This window comes from Notolepis coatsorum (assembly GCF_963971535.1).
Source record: "Notolepis coatsorum genome assembly, chromosome: 17".
Lineage (NCBI taxonomy): Eukaryota > Metazoa > Chordata > Actinopteri > Aulopiformes > Paralepididae > Notolepis > Notolepis coatsorum.
The window spans coordinates 38,712,042-38,729,805 of record NC_140181.1 but is presented as its reverse complement, the minus strand read 5'-3'; the positions used below and the strand labels follow the sequence as shown (position 1 = coordinate 38,729,805).

Below are 17,764 nucleotides of genomic sequence, written 5' to 3'. Positions count from 1 at the left end.
CGACAGTTCCCAAAGCTAAATGCACGCACAGAGACAAAAAAGGTATGTATCTTCTTGTCTAACTCCAGGGAAGATGTTAAATAAGCTAATTTCCCAAAATGTTGGAGTTTTCCTTTAAGGGGTTAAGACCTTTTAAAGAATCTTTAAGGCCTAAAATGCTTATTAAATTTAAGACTTTTTAAGACCCCGCGGTAAACCTGAATAAGACAATGTTATAGCTTGACTTAGTGTACCAAAAGACAAAAATAACATAAAATAACATCAGAAGTGAATTTCCTCAGCTTATATCATATTTTTGACAAGAACAAGGACAGTTCTTGCAAAAACACCTGCAAACAGCTAAGATGATACAAGTGTTGATGACATGCAGAAACCACAGCATGATCTGTTGTTGCCCCAACATGGGGCAGCTGTACTACCAGAACACTGAGAAACCAAAATTAACTGGTGGAGCTTAAGGCCAATACAAAGAGACTGAGAAACTCAAGTCTGTAGGAAGTAACTTTATGTATTTATTTATCTTATTAGTAATCTACTATGTCAAAAAGTCATCTTGTCTTGCGTCCATGTCATTATTTGTTAATTTTTTTGTCTACGATCTTATCTGATCAGTAGTATTACTTCAGTATTACTCTGCTGCAAGCATGAATTAATAAAGTCAAAGTCAAATACTGAAATAGACTTCCACTCACGAGAGAAGGTGAGTTCGGCCAGCGGGATGTCGCAGTCCAGACAGTCATCGATGAAGCAGATACAGACGCTCTCTGCCTTCACCTCCACCCCTGACAGAGGCGCAGAGTGGCTGGCAGAGCCCGACTCCGTCCTGGTCCTGGAGCGGCCAGCCATGGTCTCAGCGTTCTCCAACAGCCACGTGGCAGCTTGGTCCAGCTGGCCTGGAGGAATGGATACACAGCAGAAGCTGCAATAATTATTTTCTGAATGCATTTTTCACATTTTCAAAACTGCTTATGACCGTCAGCCATCAGAAGGTCTAACTGAGTCATCATGGTGTCGTACTCAATCAACCATGTGATCAGAAGGTCTAACCGAGTCATCATGGTGTCGTACTCAAACAACCCTGCCATCAGAGGGTCTAATTGAGTCATCATGGTGTCCTACTCAAACACCCTGCACCACGTGGGGCTCATGGCAGTAGAGCGATCGTCTGGTAATTGGAAGGTTACCGGTTCGATTCCGGCTCCTCCTGGCAGCATGTCGAAATGTCCTTGAGCAAGACACTTAACCCTTAACTGCTCCTGATGAGCAGGATGGCACATTGCATGGTTGCCTCCACCATTGGTGTGAGTGAATGGGTGAATGTGCAGCATAAGTTGTAAACGCGCTTTTGATAAAAGCTCTATATAAATGCAGTCCATTTACCATTTATTCCATAATGTCTTTACTTTGTTTTCTCTCCAGCAAATATTTTAATTACATCAATATTGTGCTGTCAGAACAGTATTTGTAGGTTAAGTATTTAATATTAGCTGTTGACCATTTTGTCACCTTGTTCAACAACCAGGAAATACCCTAAGACCAAGAGACAGTCGTATTGAAGTTGATAAATCTTAGGCAGTGTTACAGTATGTTTATACTAAGGCTGTCAATCTATTAAAATATTGAATCTGATTAATCGCATGATTGTCCATAGTTAATAGTGATTAATCGCAAATTAATCGCATATTTTTGAACTGTTCTAAATGTACCTTAACACATTGACCGCCAGCAGCAGGGGGCGCTGATACCCCATTCATCGCCAGGTCTTTATTCAATGGATATAGTTTTAGACTGTGACATTTGCGAGTGCTTAAAATATATCTTATATTATATCTATGGGTCTAATAACGCTGTCGAGTCTCAGTGAGTTGCTTCTAGTCAACATGCCCGAGACAGATTGTTTTTTCATCCGTACATTTCCGTTTTATACCGTTTTGAATAGAGTATGGTTTGGGTGTTTTTCAGTAATTCCAGGAAAAAGACAAGAAAAAGGCATTTGACTGTAATCCAGTCATCACATTGTAATTTTTCGGCTGATTATCTAATCATCCTGAAATCAACGCTAGATTATCATTATTATGTCTCCTCGTCCATACATGAAATGACCGTCGTAGCGGGGCGCTAAACAAACAGAGTGATGCACAAAATAACTTAAAAGAAAATAATAATTTAAAACAATGAATAAAGTGTGCATGACATAATAGCGGAAAGAAAAAGTTAGGAACTTGTTACATTCACCCACACAAGGTCTCTCTCTCTCTCTCTAAACAAAAAAGGAGAAAAAAGCCTGTTAATCTCACGTCAATAACGCTAATCGCTATAACTTTGACAGCCTTAGTTTATACGTGATGTATTTACGAGTGAATTATGAATAATAATAATGACGACCACGACAACACCAGCCACCCTTCAGTCACCAGCTCACAAATGGAATACACCCTCCTGTCAGTACTGTGGATCAAACCAGTGACCTTCTGTTTACTGATTGGCCTCTTTTACCTCTATAAGTAAATGTCTATGTAAACATTGTCTGACCTTTACAGTTTACCAGGGCTCTCTTGCAGTCCTCCTTCCTGAAACCCAGGTCTTGGAGCCGGGTCAGCTGGCCCTCTGAGGACACAAAACAAACATACCCTCAGGAATCGGACTCTGTCATTATTAAGTTGTTATTTATTCACTTATACAGCGGCATCCTGTCTACTGAATGTTAAAGGACGTACTAGTCTAATGATGACTTCTCACCATTACTGGAGATTGCCCCTGTCTTACTAACTAACTCTGTGTTTGTAGGTGTATAGACCTGACCAGAAGTATTCAGTTGCTATGCCGTTGCTAGGGGAACAGCAACTGTCAGTGCATGTGAAAAAGAACACAGGAATACTATTATTTTTTACTATTGTTAATTTTCAGATGGGGGCTGTACAAAACTTCATGTACAGTATCAATAACGTGTCTTGATATCAAATGATAAAATTGTACTTTAATGCATTTAATCCAACACACAATACATAATTTAAATCGCTTTAGGCCAATAATATCTTAGGTTTTGTAGCTTGATTTACTCAGTGATGTAGCCGTTTAATTAATCTTCTCCATTCATATCTTTAAATGCCTATAGTTTTAATACATTATTCATTATGTGCAGGTTAATAATATTACTGATCATAATACCGGTGTGCACACTATGCAGTTTCTCTGAGGGACATTCAATTAAAGATCCCATCAAATTAATGTTTTTCTCCTTCATTTTACCTCTTTTGTCTGCACCTCGTTCTCTGTTTATCACTACAGTATGTGCCAAGAAATTCACACCAAATACTTTACTTCTTATTTTTATCTAAAGAAATACATCCTGGAAAAAGTACCTATTCCGTGACTTGGGTCACTCTGCACTTCAGGGTGAAACCAAAATAAATGTCCAATACATCGAACCCCCCCAGAGTTATGAAGTTATGTAATGAATCCATTCAGTTTTATTCTACAACATGTAATCAAAGTGGACATGGTGATTAGTGCACCTAGCTAGCAGGATCTCGGTCGTGTCTGAAGAGGTCTTTGAGTGTAGTGCACCTACCTAGCAGCACCTATATCTTATGTCTGAAGAGGTCTTTGGGTGTAGTGCACCTACCTAGCAGCACCTATATCTTATGTCTGAAGAGGTCTTTGGGTGTTGTTGTGAAGGGCCAGATTAAACCGAATATATATATTTATTTATATATATATATATATATTTTTTTTTTAATTTTTTTTTATTATTGCAAAACAAAACTTATTAAAAGTCAGTACTCAACACACAATGTATAATGAAACTTTCAGTAAAGGTGGTTAAAATATATGCAAGTACATAAACAGGATAAAACAAAAATAGTCAATAATAACATTTTAACCGTATACCGTGTATATCCAGCGAAGTTACAATTATATAAATGTTAGTATATAATATACCCCTAATACCTATTTTCTAAAACCCTACACACATATGCTCCAGCTCAAATCCCCCCCTCCCGGACCCCCTCTTGGATAGTACCTCCATTATCCCTCACTCCTAACCAGACATCACCATTATAGGCTAGCTTTTATTCTCTCCACCACTTCTAACCACATTAACATTTTGGATTCATTGAGCCCCAGAATTCTTGCTGTTGATATTTCTTGATATATCACATCAAGATATGTAAGAAACCACACTTTCCGGCACATTTTTTCCGGTTGAAACCAACGTGATGCAATCAGTTTTTTAGCTACTGTGATACCCGATAAAACCAATCTTTTTAGTTGTGGGTTCACTGCAAACTCAAAAACATCATTCAATAGCAATACCGCGGGGTGTACAGGTATATTCCAAAATACGAGTATTGATAATTGTTGGGACACATCTTTCCAGAATGCCTTAACTGGTGGGCAGTCCCAATACATGTGCATAAATGTTCCTTCGTCCCCATTTGTACATTGGGAGCATTTGGAGTCTTGTATAAGCCCCATTTTGCACAGCCTTATAGGAGTCAAGTATGTCCTGTGAATATAGTTCAGATTGATTTGTTGATGATCCGGGTTCCTTGATGTAAGTCGGACATTTGCCCAGGCTCCTTGCCAATCAAAGTCATTTTCCAGGTCTGGTATATCCCTCCTCCAGACATTGTCTAGTTGAAGGGTTTCGTACGAGGACGTTAGTAATTGATAATAAAAACCTGATACAAAACCTCCCAATGTATCTCTTTCATAGAAAAATTTGTGGTATCTGTGGTGTTCAATTGGTATGTGTAATGGAACACCGTGAGATCTCATACAAAGTCGTAACTGTATGTAAAAAAGCCATGTGGACTCGGTGAGGTTAAACTTTATGCATATTTCGACATAACTACAGAGGCCCTTGTTATTAAAAATATCCCCTAATGAGTGTATGCCTCTTTCTTCCCATACAGGGAATCTTATAGGTCGTTTTCCCATTAAGAGAGCATTGTTATTGAATATGGGAGTGTGATTATGCCATACTTGATTGTTAGGAAATTTCCTTTGTGTTTCCCGCCATGTCCTGATTGCATGGGTTATTATTGGGCCAAATTCTCGCTCACAATGCTTGATTGAAAGTTTAGTGTATGCTATGTCTTTCAATCTCTGTGGGGCTACTATGTTTTCTTCTAATTTTCTCCAAGATACCAAAGCCTCGGGGTCAAACCATATCTTCTTCAATGGTCTTAATGTGAAGGCATTAAAATATTGTAAAAAATCTGGGACTGCCATGCCACCGTCTGCTTTACTTCTCTGTGCGGTGGATCTTTTTATGCGAGGTGGTTTGTTATTCCAAATAAATTTGTATGTGGAGGTTTGTAATCTTTTCCAGTAGCCCTCTGGAGGAGGTAACGGAAGCATTGAGCTGAAGAAATTGATTCTTGGTAATACATCCATCTTAACTATTGATACCCTTGCCTGTACTGAGTTTTTAAGTTTTGCCCACCTGTCCAGGTCGTCCTTGATTTTGTTCTGTATTTTTGTGTAATTGTGCTTCACCGTTTGTCTTATGGTGGGGAATATTTCCACTCCCAAGCATCTGAAATGTTTTACCATCGGTATCGCACCTGGGAGGGTTATATCTTTTTTTGCAGGGGTGTTAAGTGGAAGGAAAGCCGACTTCGGCCAATTTATCTTAAATCCCGATAAATCACCAAAGTTCTCAATCAACTTGAGCAGATGAGGCAATGTGGTGTTGGGGTTTTGCATGAACAATATTACGTCGTCCGCATATAAACTAATTTTTTGTTGTGTGCCCTTGATTACGATTGGTTCTATGGATTGGGATTGTCTTATATATTGTGCTAAAGGCTCTAATGATAAATTGAATAGTCCGGGACTAAGAGGGCAACCCTGTCTGGCAGAGCGTGATACCGGAAAGATTTTGGAGATGATTGTGCCTGTTGTAATCATGGCCGATGGGTCCTTGTATAGTACTTTAATCATATCAATGAAACCTTTTCCTAACCCCATCCTTTCCAATACTGCCCATAGAAACGACCATTCCAACCTGTCAAATGCTTTCATAGCATCCAGGGATAGTATCGCCTTAGGTGTGATGTCCTCTTTGTCTGTATCTAGTACGTGCAGTATTCGCCTTATGTTATCATTGATCAGGCGACCTTTTATGAAGCCTGTTTGGTCCGTATGAACTAAAGACGTCATATGCTTTTGCAATCTGATGGCTAATATCTTAGAGTACAGTTTGACATCGGTTCCGAGGAGGCTTAAAGGACGGTAACTACCGCATTCAGTGGGGTCTTTGTCTTTTTTGTGAAGAACTGAAATGAGTGCGGTATTTTGGTGTTCAATGAAGCTTCCCTCTTTGACTGAGTATAAGATCATATTTAGTAATAAGGGTCCAAATATGTCCCAGCAAGAAATGTACATTTCTGATGGGATACCGTCAATTCCCGGAGCTTTGCCGTTTTTCATTCCGGATATGGCCTTCTTGAGTTCTTCTAATGTGATCGGTACTTCTAACTGTTTAGCGTCTTCATCCGTAAGTTTAGGGAGAGTAATTTGATTAAGATATGTGTCTAATTTGTCTTGATCAAAGGTCGTTTCTGAGTTATATAAATCGGAGTAGAATTCTTTGAATGTATCGTTTATTATTTTGGGTTCTGTTACTAGAGCTTGTTGTTTCCTAATGGCAGTTATATCTGCAAATTTTGCATTAATTCTTAGTCGCATGGCTAATAGGTGACTAGGTTTAGAACCTTGGAAGTACTGCTGTTGTCTAGTGCTGCGTATTTGCAATTCCGATTTTTGTCTGTACATTGCTTTGATCTCTGTCTTTAGAATGTTAACTTGGTTATCTAGTCTAGTAGAGTTGTTGTATTTTAAAGAATTAAAAAGCGTTGAGTAAAGCGTTTCCATTTCAGACAGTTTTGTGTTTTGATTTTTGCGCAATATGGAGGTAAATCTATCCGAGAAATCCTTGATCATATTCTTTACCGACATCCATAATATTCTGGGATCTTGCACCGAGTTAGCATTATCTTGTAGGAATACTGTGAGAGCTTCTTTAATTTGTGTAATGAATTCCTTGTTGTTAAGCAGCATCGAATTAAAACGCCATCTTGGGGCCCGGGTAGATAGTGTACCAAATGTTGCTTTCAGGATTAAGTAGCAGTGATCTGATAGCGCATTGGGTGTCATTTCCACTTCGTATTTATCAAATATTCTCGGGGATGCAAAGACGTAATCAATTCTGGATAGTGTGTTGTGTCTCGCCGAACAACAGGAGTACTTGCGGGTCATGGGGTTAAGTGAACGCCATAAATCAGTTACTCCTGTTGATTTCGACCAATCTTTTAATGCTTTAGATGAATTCTTTTGTTCGCTGGAGAAGGAAAGGTAAGTTTTGTCCATCCTTGGGTTCCAAATGGCATTAAAATCCGCACCTATTATATATGAGTACTCGGGATGGTTTAACATTTCTCCTGTTAGTGAAGTGAAGAAACCCACTTCGTACAAATTCGGGGCATATACCGCTGCCAATGCAATTTTCCTGTTATTGTGTATAATCCTAGCTATAGTTATGCGCCCCTCAGCATCCGACCATACCCCTTTCAATTCGATATTTAATTTGCGTCTGACGACTATGGCTACCCCTCTAGTTCTCGTAGCAAAAGAAGAGTGACCAATATTATGGTATATGTTATCCGCTAACGTATTTATGTCTCCCTCTAAAATGTGCGTTTCGCTTAATAGTGCCACGTCCACATGTTCTTTTTTCATCAGTGTAAGCACGCTTTTGCGCTTGTGTTGTTTGTTTATCCCACCGGTGTTCCATACCATTATATTCAAACTAGCCATAGTCTATGCATGTTTTCGTGTAGTTTTTGGTAATGTTTCTGGAGTATGAAGCTACAATAGATGCACATCCAATTAATGAGGTCCCGTTGAGAGCTGAGCTTAAAAACATATATATATACAAATAAAAATCCCCTATTTTCCCCTCTCCCAGAAAGTCGAACATGCCTGTGTTCCAAGAACACATCCTCCGCGATTGACTTTCTCCCATGGTCCACCGGATTGCCCAACCTGAGCATTGTAATCCTAATTTTCCTATGCTCATTGCCATAGGATCTAACATTTCCATTCTATTGCAATAGAATGTCGCTTTTGGTCTTGCACCTTCCCTTACTGTAATGAAGTATTGTGATAAATAACCTAAAGATAAAAATAAAAAATAAAATAAAAAGAGAATAAACCTTTATCGACATATTCCTTTGAACCCTCCACCAACGTGTGGGGGAAAAAAAAAGGAAAAGATTGTAGATCAATATTGACACCTTAATGTGAAGAACATTGGAAAAGAATAATGTAAGTTACAATATATTTAAAAAATATATAGTAATATTGACACCTTAATGTGAAGAACATTGGAAAAGAACAATGTAAGTTAAATTATATTTAAAAAATATAGAGTAATGAGAAGAAAAAATTTAATAAAATAAAAATCAATGGAAAGATATAGATAAGGAATAAGAGATAAATAATTATCAACGTGGAGAAGCCACTAGAACCGATTTAACTGATTAGATAAGATAGAAAAGCAGCGCCTTTTAGCGCTTCAATGTGCCTTTAATGGAGTGATTACTTAAATTGTTAGAATAACCTTGCTGTGCTCATACGTTTATGTGTGGATAATTTTAAAGTATTATTAAGGGCTGATTGCACTTCATTTAATTTATTATCTGCTATGTGTATGCACACCGAATGTTATTGTTAGAGTTGTATGCTTCGTTGTCATGGTGCCTTATATTCTAGAAGGTTGTAGAATATACTAGTGCCTAGACTATTTTACATTCCAGAATGATCTAAGAGACCCAGGGCATTTGAGCGATAAACCCAGAATATTCCAGATAGATCTTTTTGCATTGATATTTATTTGTCCCCTCAGAGACCAGAGACTGAAATTATAATGTATTATGAATCGTATTATACACAGTAAACTTTGTTATAGACGACTTGCATATCGTTTGCTACTTTGATGTACACAACAATGTCATTCCAACACTGGTGGAATGACCTCATTGATGAACACAATAAAGTCATTCCAACACTGGTATATATTTAGAGAGAGGCTTAACTGATTCCGGCATTTTCGTCATGCTTTGGGTTATTTGCTGCATTTTGATTCAGGAAATCCTCAGCATCAAAGGGTGTAAATGGACCTGACCTGCGGCCGTTATTGTCCAAGAATGATAACAGCGCCGGATATGCTAGCCTTGGCTTGTGGCCGGCTATGTACAGCTTTTGCATCACAACTTTGTATGGTTGACGTCGGATGATGGCCTCTCTGCTCAAATCTTCGTAGATAAATATTGGTTTATCACCATACTTCAGCTTCCCACGTTGGTTGCGAGCATATTTGATGATTTCATCCCTTGTTGTAGTTTTCCGCAGAGTGACAATGATGACTCTCGGCCCGTTGATATTTTGCCCCTGGGAACCAATTCTGTAAACTTGTTCCACTTCTGGCACTTTGTTTGGATCGGAGTTTTCCAAAATCGTTGATAACTCTTTTGGAAAGTTGATGTCATCGCAGTTCACTGATTCATCAAGCCCCACAATGCGGATGTTATTCCGCCTGTGGTAACGATGGGTTTCTAGTTGCCTCTCCATCACTTCGTTTTTAAGCAATTTTATTTCCCTCCGGTATTCATCTTTCACTTTTTTCCATCTCTTCTCCCATCTCTGTCATGATACCTTCGTTCGCCTTGACTGCTTTTGTGTTTTCTGTCACCGAAATCTCCACTGTCGTGATTCGCTTTGACTGTGCATCGATCGCTTTCTTGACTTCTTCTAATTTCTCATCGATGCGATCGAATTTAGCCTCGATGCGATCGAATTTAGCCTCGACGTTTGCCTCGAGCGCCTTGATGTGTGTAATCTGCAGGTTAGACTGTTCTACCATCTGTTCTTTCATTAGGTTAGACTGTTCTAACTGTTCTTTCATCAGGTTAGACTGTTCTACCATCAGGTTAGACAGTGTGTTGAAATCGGGTGGATTTCTGCTTTCTTCAGTTGACGGCATATGGTAGATAGATGCAGTGACGTTGGAATCCATAAATCTGGCTGCTCTCCCTTTCACGGAGCTTGAATCTGTACCTTCTTTTATGTTGGTCTCTATTGACTCTCTTTCGGGGACCGTAATCGATGATCCCGGTAAGTTGTCCTCTTCCTTCTCCTCCTCGGAGCTTGTCGCCGTCGGCTCAGAACCAGCGACGGTTAGGACGCGTCTTTCTCGTTTTTTTACGTCCTGCGCCGTTGAAGTTGCCGTAGTTATTTTCTCTGCCTTCTTTCCACCTTTAACCATATTGTCTTTTGATATGGTTAGTAGAGGGTCTTAACAATACATACGATGTGGTCTATTCTCTTTCTTTACTGTCCAAATAATGTTTTTAAACGAAATTAGCGTTAGTGGGAGCGGAGCAATTGCAAAATGCGTGTGCTACATGTTGTAGCGTAACCGGAAGTTATATATATATATTTAATTGTATTTGTATATTCTCTAATATTCCCTGATATCCCTTGTATATTCCTTGTACAATATGCATTGAATATCCATTCTAGCCTACTGAACATCCCATAATAGTCTCCATTCTACTATTGGTCGAGACCTTGGTGCCAGGCTGCCATACCCCCCAGACCCAGTTCAAACGTACCGCTCAACATGTACGAACAAGTCCTAGTTCCGCGTAGGAATCTGGCTACCGCACCACTAATGGTACTATTTGTTCATAGTGCGTATATATACTGCGCTACTAAAGTAGGACTTTCTTTTAGTCCAGTTTCTTACCCTCCAATAGAGTGACAGACGTAAAGCCTCCCCGCGACGCCACGTGTGGGAGTAAGGCCAAGTTCGGCCTACCATCGGTATTGAGACATCGTGTATATTAATATTTGAATAGTCATATTTGGCACTATATCGTCGAGTTGGACGTAGTCTATTAAGCTAATAATAGTCTATTCATATGTAGTGCTTCGTGCGGTGAGAATACTATCGTAGTCAGCACCCCCATCGTTTCGGGTAGAACTGGCTGCTTATCCAGGGTGGCCGACCCCATGTGAGGCTGCACCCGAGGAGCCCCAGAGCCGACGAGCGAGTGGACCTGCATACCGGATTATTCTACCGACGACAGCCCGCCTTCCCAGGCACGGATTATGCTTTGTATACAGTGATTATTCTATGGATAAAGACCAACACTGCCGTGTGTTGGAAAACCCCCCCCCGGAGAGGACGACAGGTGAGGAGACGCTCTACACGACGAGGTCGCTTCACGTCTCTCCATCGTGGACCGGAGGAAGCCGGCCCACAGAGAGTCCAACTGCTTTCATCTGTGGATCGAGGATCGCTGAGGCACCGAGCCGCACAACCGTGGGTTCTCCCAGGATACCCTCGGCCAGACGGATACAGCCAGACTCTACCCCCCCCCCCCTTCTCCAGTTGTCTTACAAGCGACCGGAATTCCCCCCTAGTGTATCCAGTTCTATAATCATTAAAGTATCATTGCTATTATTCCTTAAATATTCCAGGTTGTATATTTACCGCCTGCGCCACCAGAGATTGGACGTTCTCTATTGATATACCAACGAATACTCATTTGCCATAAAAGTGCATCCTATTTCAAATCATAAATGTAATTAAGTGATTGCTCTACATACCTTTTGCTATGTATTAATTATTATTAAACGCAGACTTTCGACTTGGTACATTTGTGTTGGATCGTTTCATCTACGTGGGAGTGTTTACCATAATTATTTATGCCTAGTACTGGGTGGCCAGAGTCTAAAGTACAAGAGGTAGTGGTAGTAAGTATCATATCTAACAATACAGTCAGGGAATTGTACCCCTCAGTTACAATTGGTCCTTCGAGCCGGATGGTAATTAGTGTAATATTAATATAGTGTTATTAATATTGAAATGGCCTATGATGAACACTCCACGAAACGATCCTCCTAACCAACGCCCGCAGCGCGAACGACGGCTCCCTCAGTACTTAGAGGCTTACGCTGTCAGTCAACAACCTAGTCTTCTACTAACAGTAAACGCGGTAAAACTAGAAAGTAAAAGTATGTCTAACCCCAACGCCCAGACTACCTCGACCATAGAGGCCCCTACGGGTTCTAATGTAACTGACCAAGCTCACGGTGGGGACCAGTGGGAACCAGACATGACTTCACACCCCGCCAGTACTGAAGAAGTAGTCCCCGATGAGTCCCGGGAGGAATACAACGCTACCGAGAGAGAACTCGGCACGGAAGAAGACGGGGAGAGCACCGTGGAGATAGAGCTCCAAGGCTCCGCAAGGAGTACCCCGAGGGAAGGCTCCCCTATACAACCGCCTTCTCCCAGCGAGGCAGAGAGGACCCTACAGCAGGCCTTCCTCATCAGCCTGAACGCCGCTGCTGAACGCGACCGACTGCAGATCCAGCAGCGGAGCGAAGAAGAGCATATACGTCTAGAAATAAGACGCATTCAGATGGAAGAGAATGTGGCCCGAGACCGAGCAGACAGCCAGCGAGCAGCTGCTGGTGCTCTACGGGACGCAGAGCGCGACAGACAGCAAGCGCAACTAATAGAACAGCTGATCAGACGGACAACACCCTCTCCCTCCGCCAGAGGCTCCAGGAACTCGTCTAGACACACCTCCAGGGCGGCATCCCCTAGCCGAGTAAACAACCCTGAACTTGACCAACAGACGAGGTCTATACCCCCCACAGACCACCTCCCCCCACCGGTCCAAGCGAGACCTAGCAACCGGGAAGGAGCAGCATATCCTGTGGAGAGGCTAAACCAGAGACTACAAGCACTGGATGACCTAACTGAAGACGAAGAGGAAGAGGAGGAGAACCACGCCCGACGACAGCACAGTACTCTACCGGACCAGGAGGTCCGGTACAGCCCAGGCTATACTCCCGCGGAGCTGCGCTACAGACCCCCGACTCTATACACGGGTGAGCACGACGCACGACCCGCACCGAGGAACAGCACCTGGACAAGCGGGCCATGGTACACTGCCGGTACCAGCCCATACCAAGGAGCGGGAGGAGACTCGCCTAGGAGGCCTCTACCCCAACGCTCGCCGATGTATCCACAGTCAGCGTCATACATTGGCACGCCTATGGTACCCGACTTCACCCAAGAGAACCGGGCCCAGTATACAGAACTCCGCATGTGTCTGGAGACCATGTTGGTGGATGTATTGGATGAACGCCATAAATACGCCATCCTACTGAAGCACTTAAAGGTACCCCGCGCACATAATATAGCGCTCGCCTACGCGACTTCCACCACCCCATACACAGCAGCGCTGGTAGCATTGGACCAGAGGTATGGGCGCATATGGGATTACGTGATCCAGGAGATCCGACACATCGACCGCTTACCCCCAGCAATAGACAATCGAGCACTGGACGACCTGTCCATCAGAGTGCAGTCCCTGGTAGGGATGTTGGGAGCGCAGAGAGAGAAGGGGAGGCATGAACTTTACGCCAACTCAAATGTGGAAAGGATCTTGGAGAAGCTGCCGCCCGCTCGACAGGAGCGTTTTAGGCGGCAGAGAGACCACCGAGACCCGAATGGCCCCGAACCGAACCTCCTCGATCTAGCAGACTTCCTGGCGAGAGAAGTCAGCAGCCTACGGCTAGATACATTCGGACGGAGCACCCCTGGCTCCAGAGAAGGAACCAGACGACTAAATGATGGAAGAAGATCGGTGACTGTGATGCACCAATCGGAGTCAGTACCGAGCAGCAGGAGCCACAGTACCCCCTCCAGAACGGAGAAGTGGAAGATAGTGTGCCCCTACTGTGAGAAAGAACACTGGCTAGCGCAATGTGACTCCTTCCCCAAGCTGAACGCGGAGGAAGCAAGTCAATGGATAAAGTCCAACAAGCGCTGTTTTCGCTGTGCGCGCTCACACATGGCAGCCGAATGCCGCTTAAAGAAAAGGTGCACCAAGTGCGATGGAGCCCATCTGGACATACTTCACGACAGTAACAGAAGGCGCCCTTCACCCGCACCATCCAGCAGCAAAGCGAGCGTCATGTACATCGATCCCGCCAGCAGCAGTGGAGCCCGAGTACTCCTAAACGTAGTGCGTGTGACACTAAGCTACCAGAATAAAGTCCTGGACACTTACGCCGTCCTCGATGACGGGTCAGAGAAGACCCTTCTGCTCGCCTCCGCTGCGGCCCAGCTAGGGCTGCGGGGAAGCGAAACCCAAATGACAATTCGGACAATAAGACGAGATTTGAAGACGATAAAGGGCGAGAATGTCTCATTCTCTATCGCAGCAAGCGGCCAGCCTGAGCGACGGTACCAGATTACAGACGCTTTCACCAGCCAAGAAATAGGACTGTCGCGGTACACATACCCCGTCGCCAAGCTGATGGAGAAATATGCACATCTGCGCAAGTTACCGATCCCGCTCATAGACAATGCTATGCCGACCCTGTTGATAGGCTCCGACCATGCAGACCTCATTGTCCCGATAGACCGGGTTCATACCGGACCCCGAGGCTGTCCTGCAGCAGTCGAGACCCGTTTGGGATGGACTCTCCAAGGCCCGCTCGCCAAATCTCTCAACCGAAGTACAGCCACTAGATGTCTCCACTCCCGAGTCACAGAGGGAGAAACCGCACTCCTGCAACACGTAGAGCGGCTATGGACCTTGGAACAAATGCCCTTTAAGAACGGAAAGAAAGACATTCGCTCTAAAGATGACATTTACGCCATTCACCTCCTCGAGACAGGGACCAAGAGAGTCCCGGTCAACGGCGTGTTGAGATACGCCACGCCACTCCTGCGGCGAGAAGGAATGCCTACTTTCCACGCCAAGACAGACGCCACAGAACGGTACCTGCTGAACACGGAGCGGCGCTTAGCCAAGAACCCCGCCCAAGAGAGTGTATACCGCGCTGAGATTGAGAAGCTCATCACAGCGGGACACGTCACAAAGATGGACATTAAAGAGGCTGACCAGACCACTGAATCGTGGTACGTGCCTCACCACAAGGTCCATCACAACGGTAAAGACCGCATAGTATTTAACTGCAGCTACCAGATCGGATCCCAAAATCTGAATAAAGAGTTACTGCCCGGTCCCACACTCGGCCCCTCCCTACTCGGCGTTCTACTCCGCTTCCGCCAGGAAAAGGTGGCCATCAGCGGGGACATTAAAGGAATGTTCCTGCAGGTGAGATTAGTAGAGGAGGACAAGCCCCTGTTACGGTTCCTATGGAGAGAGAAGCCAGGAGATGAGCACCCAGCCATCTACCAATGGGAAGTCCTCCCCTTCGGAACGACGTGCAGCCCCTGCTGTGCTACATTTGCACTACAGAAACATGTAGCAGAGGACCCAGCAGCGGACGAAGAGGTCCGACACAGCGTAAAGAACAGCTTCTACGTAGACAACTGTCTACAAAGCCTTTCAACCCAGGAAGAAGCCGAGGCTCTCCTGATTAAACTCCGCGCCTCATTGATCAAAGGCGGCTTTGATCTCAGGCAGTGGGCCAGCAGCGATCCGCAAGTACTGCGCAGCCTCTCCTCCGAGGACAAGGCAGCCAGCAGCGAGACCTGGATGGCTACAATCCCGGGAGAAGCCCAGGAGATGACCCTGGGATTGGTGTGGCGATTCAAAACAGATTCGCTTCACTACAGACACAAGCCCCTGACTACGGAGCAGGGAAGGCCGGCGGCGGCGCCGACCACCAGACGGAGTGTGTACACAACACTCGCCCGACAATATGACCCGCTAGGATGTATTCTACCGTACACGACCAGGGCAAAAATGATTGTACGAGCATTGTGGGACAAGGACCAGGGCTGGGACGACCCCATTCCCGCACACCTTGCATCCACCTGGAGAGAGTGGGAGATGGAGCTCCACTCACTCCCAGGCGTTAATATGCGCCGAAGCTACTTCCCACCCACGGTGAGGCCAGAGACATGTAAAATGGACTTACACGTCTTCAGTGACGCCTCAGAGGTCGCATACGGATCAGTAGCCTACTTGCAGGCCCAAGAAGAGGGGGGAGAGATCTACACAGCATTTGTCCTCGCCCGCTCGAGAATAGCCCCACGCAAGCAACAATCTATCCCACGTCTAGAGCTCTGCGCAGCCCTAGCCGGAGCGCACCTAGCCACGCTCATCCAACGTGAGCTCACCATACCGGTGTCTAGAACAATCCTGTGGTCAGATTCCACGACAGTACTCGCCTGGATCAAATCGGACTCATGCAAGTACAAAGTCTTCGTGGGAGTCAGAGTCACCGAGATTCAAGACTTAACCGAAGAGTTAACCGGAGAAACAGAGTGGCGCTACGTTGATACAAAACAGAACCCAGCTGACGTCATCACCCGGGGAATGCCCCTAGATGACCTCACCCGTCGCAATGTCTACAGTGACGGCCCAGCATTCCTAAAGCTCCCGGAAGGAGAGTGGCCCACGCCTATCCCGAGGGAAGCCAGTCAAGAGGAGGCTGAGAATAAGAAACCTATGTTCTGTGGATTGAGCACTGTTATCTCCGCAGACCCCAACATAGATGATTGCACTACCATAGAGAGTGCACAACAAAGGACATTCCTACTGCACTACCTACCGTCTCTACAGACCCGCCAGAAGTGGGTAAAGGAGAGAGACAATTTGACAGAAGGAACAGTCGTCATGATTATTGATCAATCACTGCCCAGAGCTATGTGGCCGGCCGGCCGCGTAAGCAAAGTGATCACCGGTGCCGACGGCAAGGTCCGAGCAGCTGAAGTGCTTGTCCAGGGTCGCACTTACACCCGTCCCGTGGCGAGGCTCATAGAACTGCCCCGACTCCCAGACACAATCGATGATGACCATGACCCTATAACCCTATGACTTTGTGAAGTTGACTGACCCCTACAGCAAACCCTTATGTGTAAATAGACAACGCGATTAATCTGTCTCTGCTTAACTGATTAGGTCTGGGACCAATCAGGGGGTGGCTGTTGTGAAGGGCCAGATTAAACCGAATATATATATTTATTTATATATATATATTTAATTGTATTTGTATATTCTCTAATATTCCCTGATATCCCTTGTATATTCCTTGTACAATATGCATTGAATATCCATTCTAGCCTACTGAACATCCCATAATAGTCTCCATTCTACTATTGGTCGAGACCTTGGTGCCAGGCTGCCATACCCCCCAGACCCAGTTCAAACGTACCGCTCAACATGTACGAACAAGTCCTAGTTCCGCGTAGGAATCTGGCTACCGCACCACTAATGGTACTATTTGTTCATAGTGCGTATATATACTGCGCTACTAAAGTAGGACTTTCTTTTAGTCCAGTTTCTTACCCTCCAATAGAGTGACAGACGTAAAGCCTCCCCGCGACGCCACGTGTGGGAGTAAGGCCAAGTTCGGCCTACCATCGGTATTGAGACATCGTGTATATTAATATTTGAATAGTCATATTTGGCACTATATCGTCGAGTTGGACGTAGTCTATTAAGCTAATAATAGTCTATTCATATGTAGTGCTTCGTGCGGTGAGAATACTATCGTAGTCAGCACCCCCATCGTTTCGGGTAGAACTGGCTGCTTATCCAGGGTGGCCGACCCCATGTGAGGCTGCACCCGAGGAGCCCCAGAGCCGACGAGCGAGTGGACCTGCATACCGGATTATTCTACCGACGACAGCCCGCCTTCCCAGGCACGGATTATGCTTTGTATACAGTGATTATTCTATGGATAAAGA

At 44.4% G+C, this 17,764-nt stretch overlaps 1 protein-coding gene across 1 annotated transcript in view; it reads right to left on the bottom strand.

Moving 5' to 3' along the window:
• vps13d (vacuolar protein sorting 13 homolog D) overlaps window positions 1-17,764 on the bottom strand; it is a 200,101-nt gene that overhangs the window by 95,128 nt on the left and 87,209 nt on the right. The window contains exons 34-35 of the mRNA XM_084334010.1: window positions 2,533-2,607; window positions 693-893 (exon numbers count right to left, since the gene is read on the bottom strand). Of these exons, the coding sequence (XP_084190136.1) occupies window positions 693-893; window positions 2,533-2,607 (276 nt within the window). The remainder of the gene's footprint in view (window positions 1-692; window positions 894-2,532; window positions 2,608-17,764) is intronic.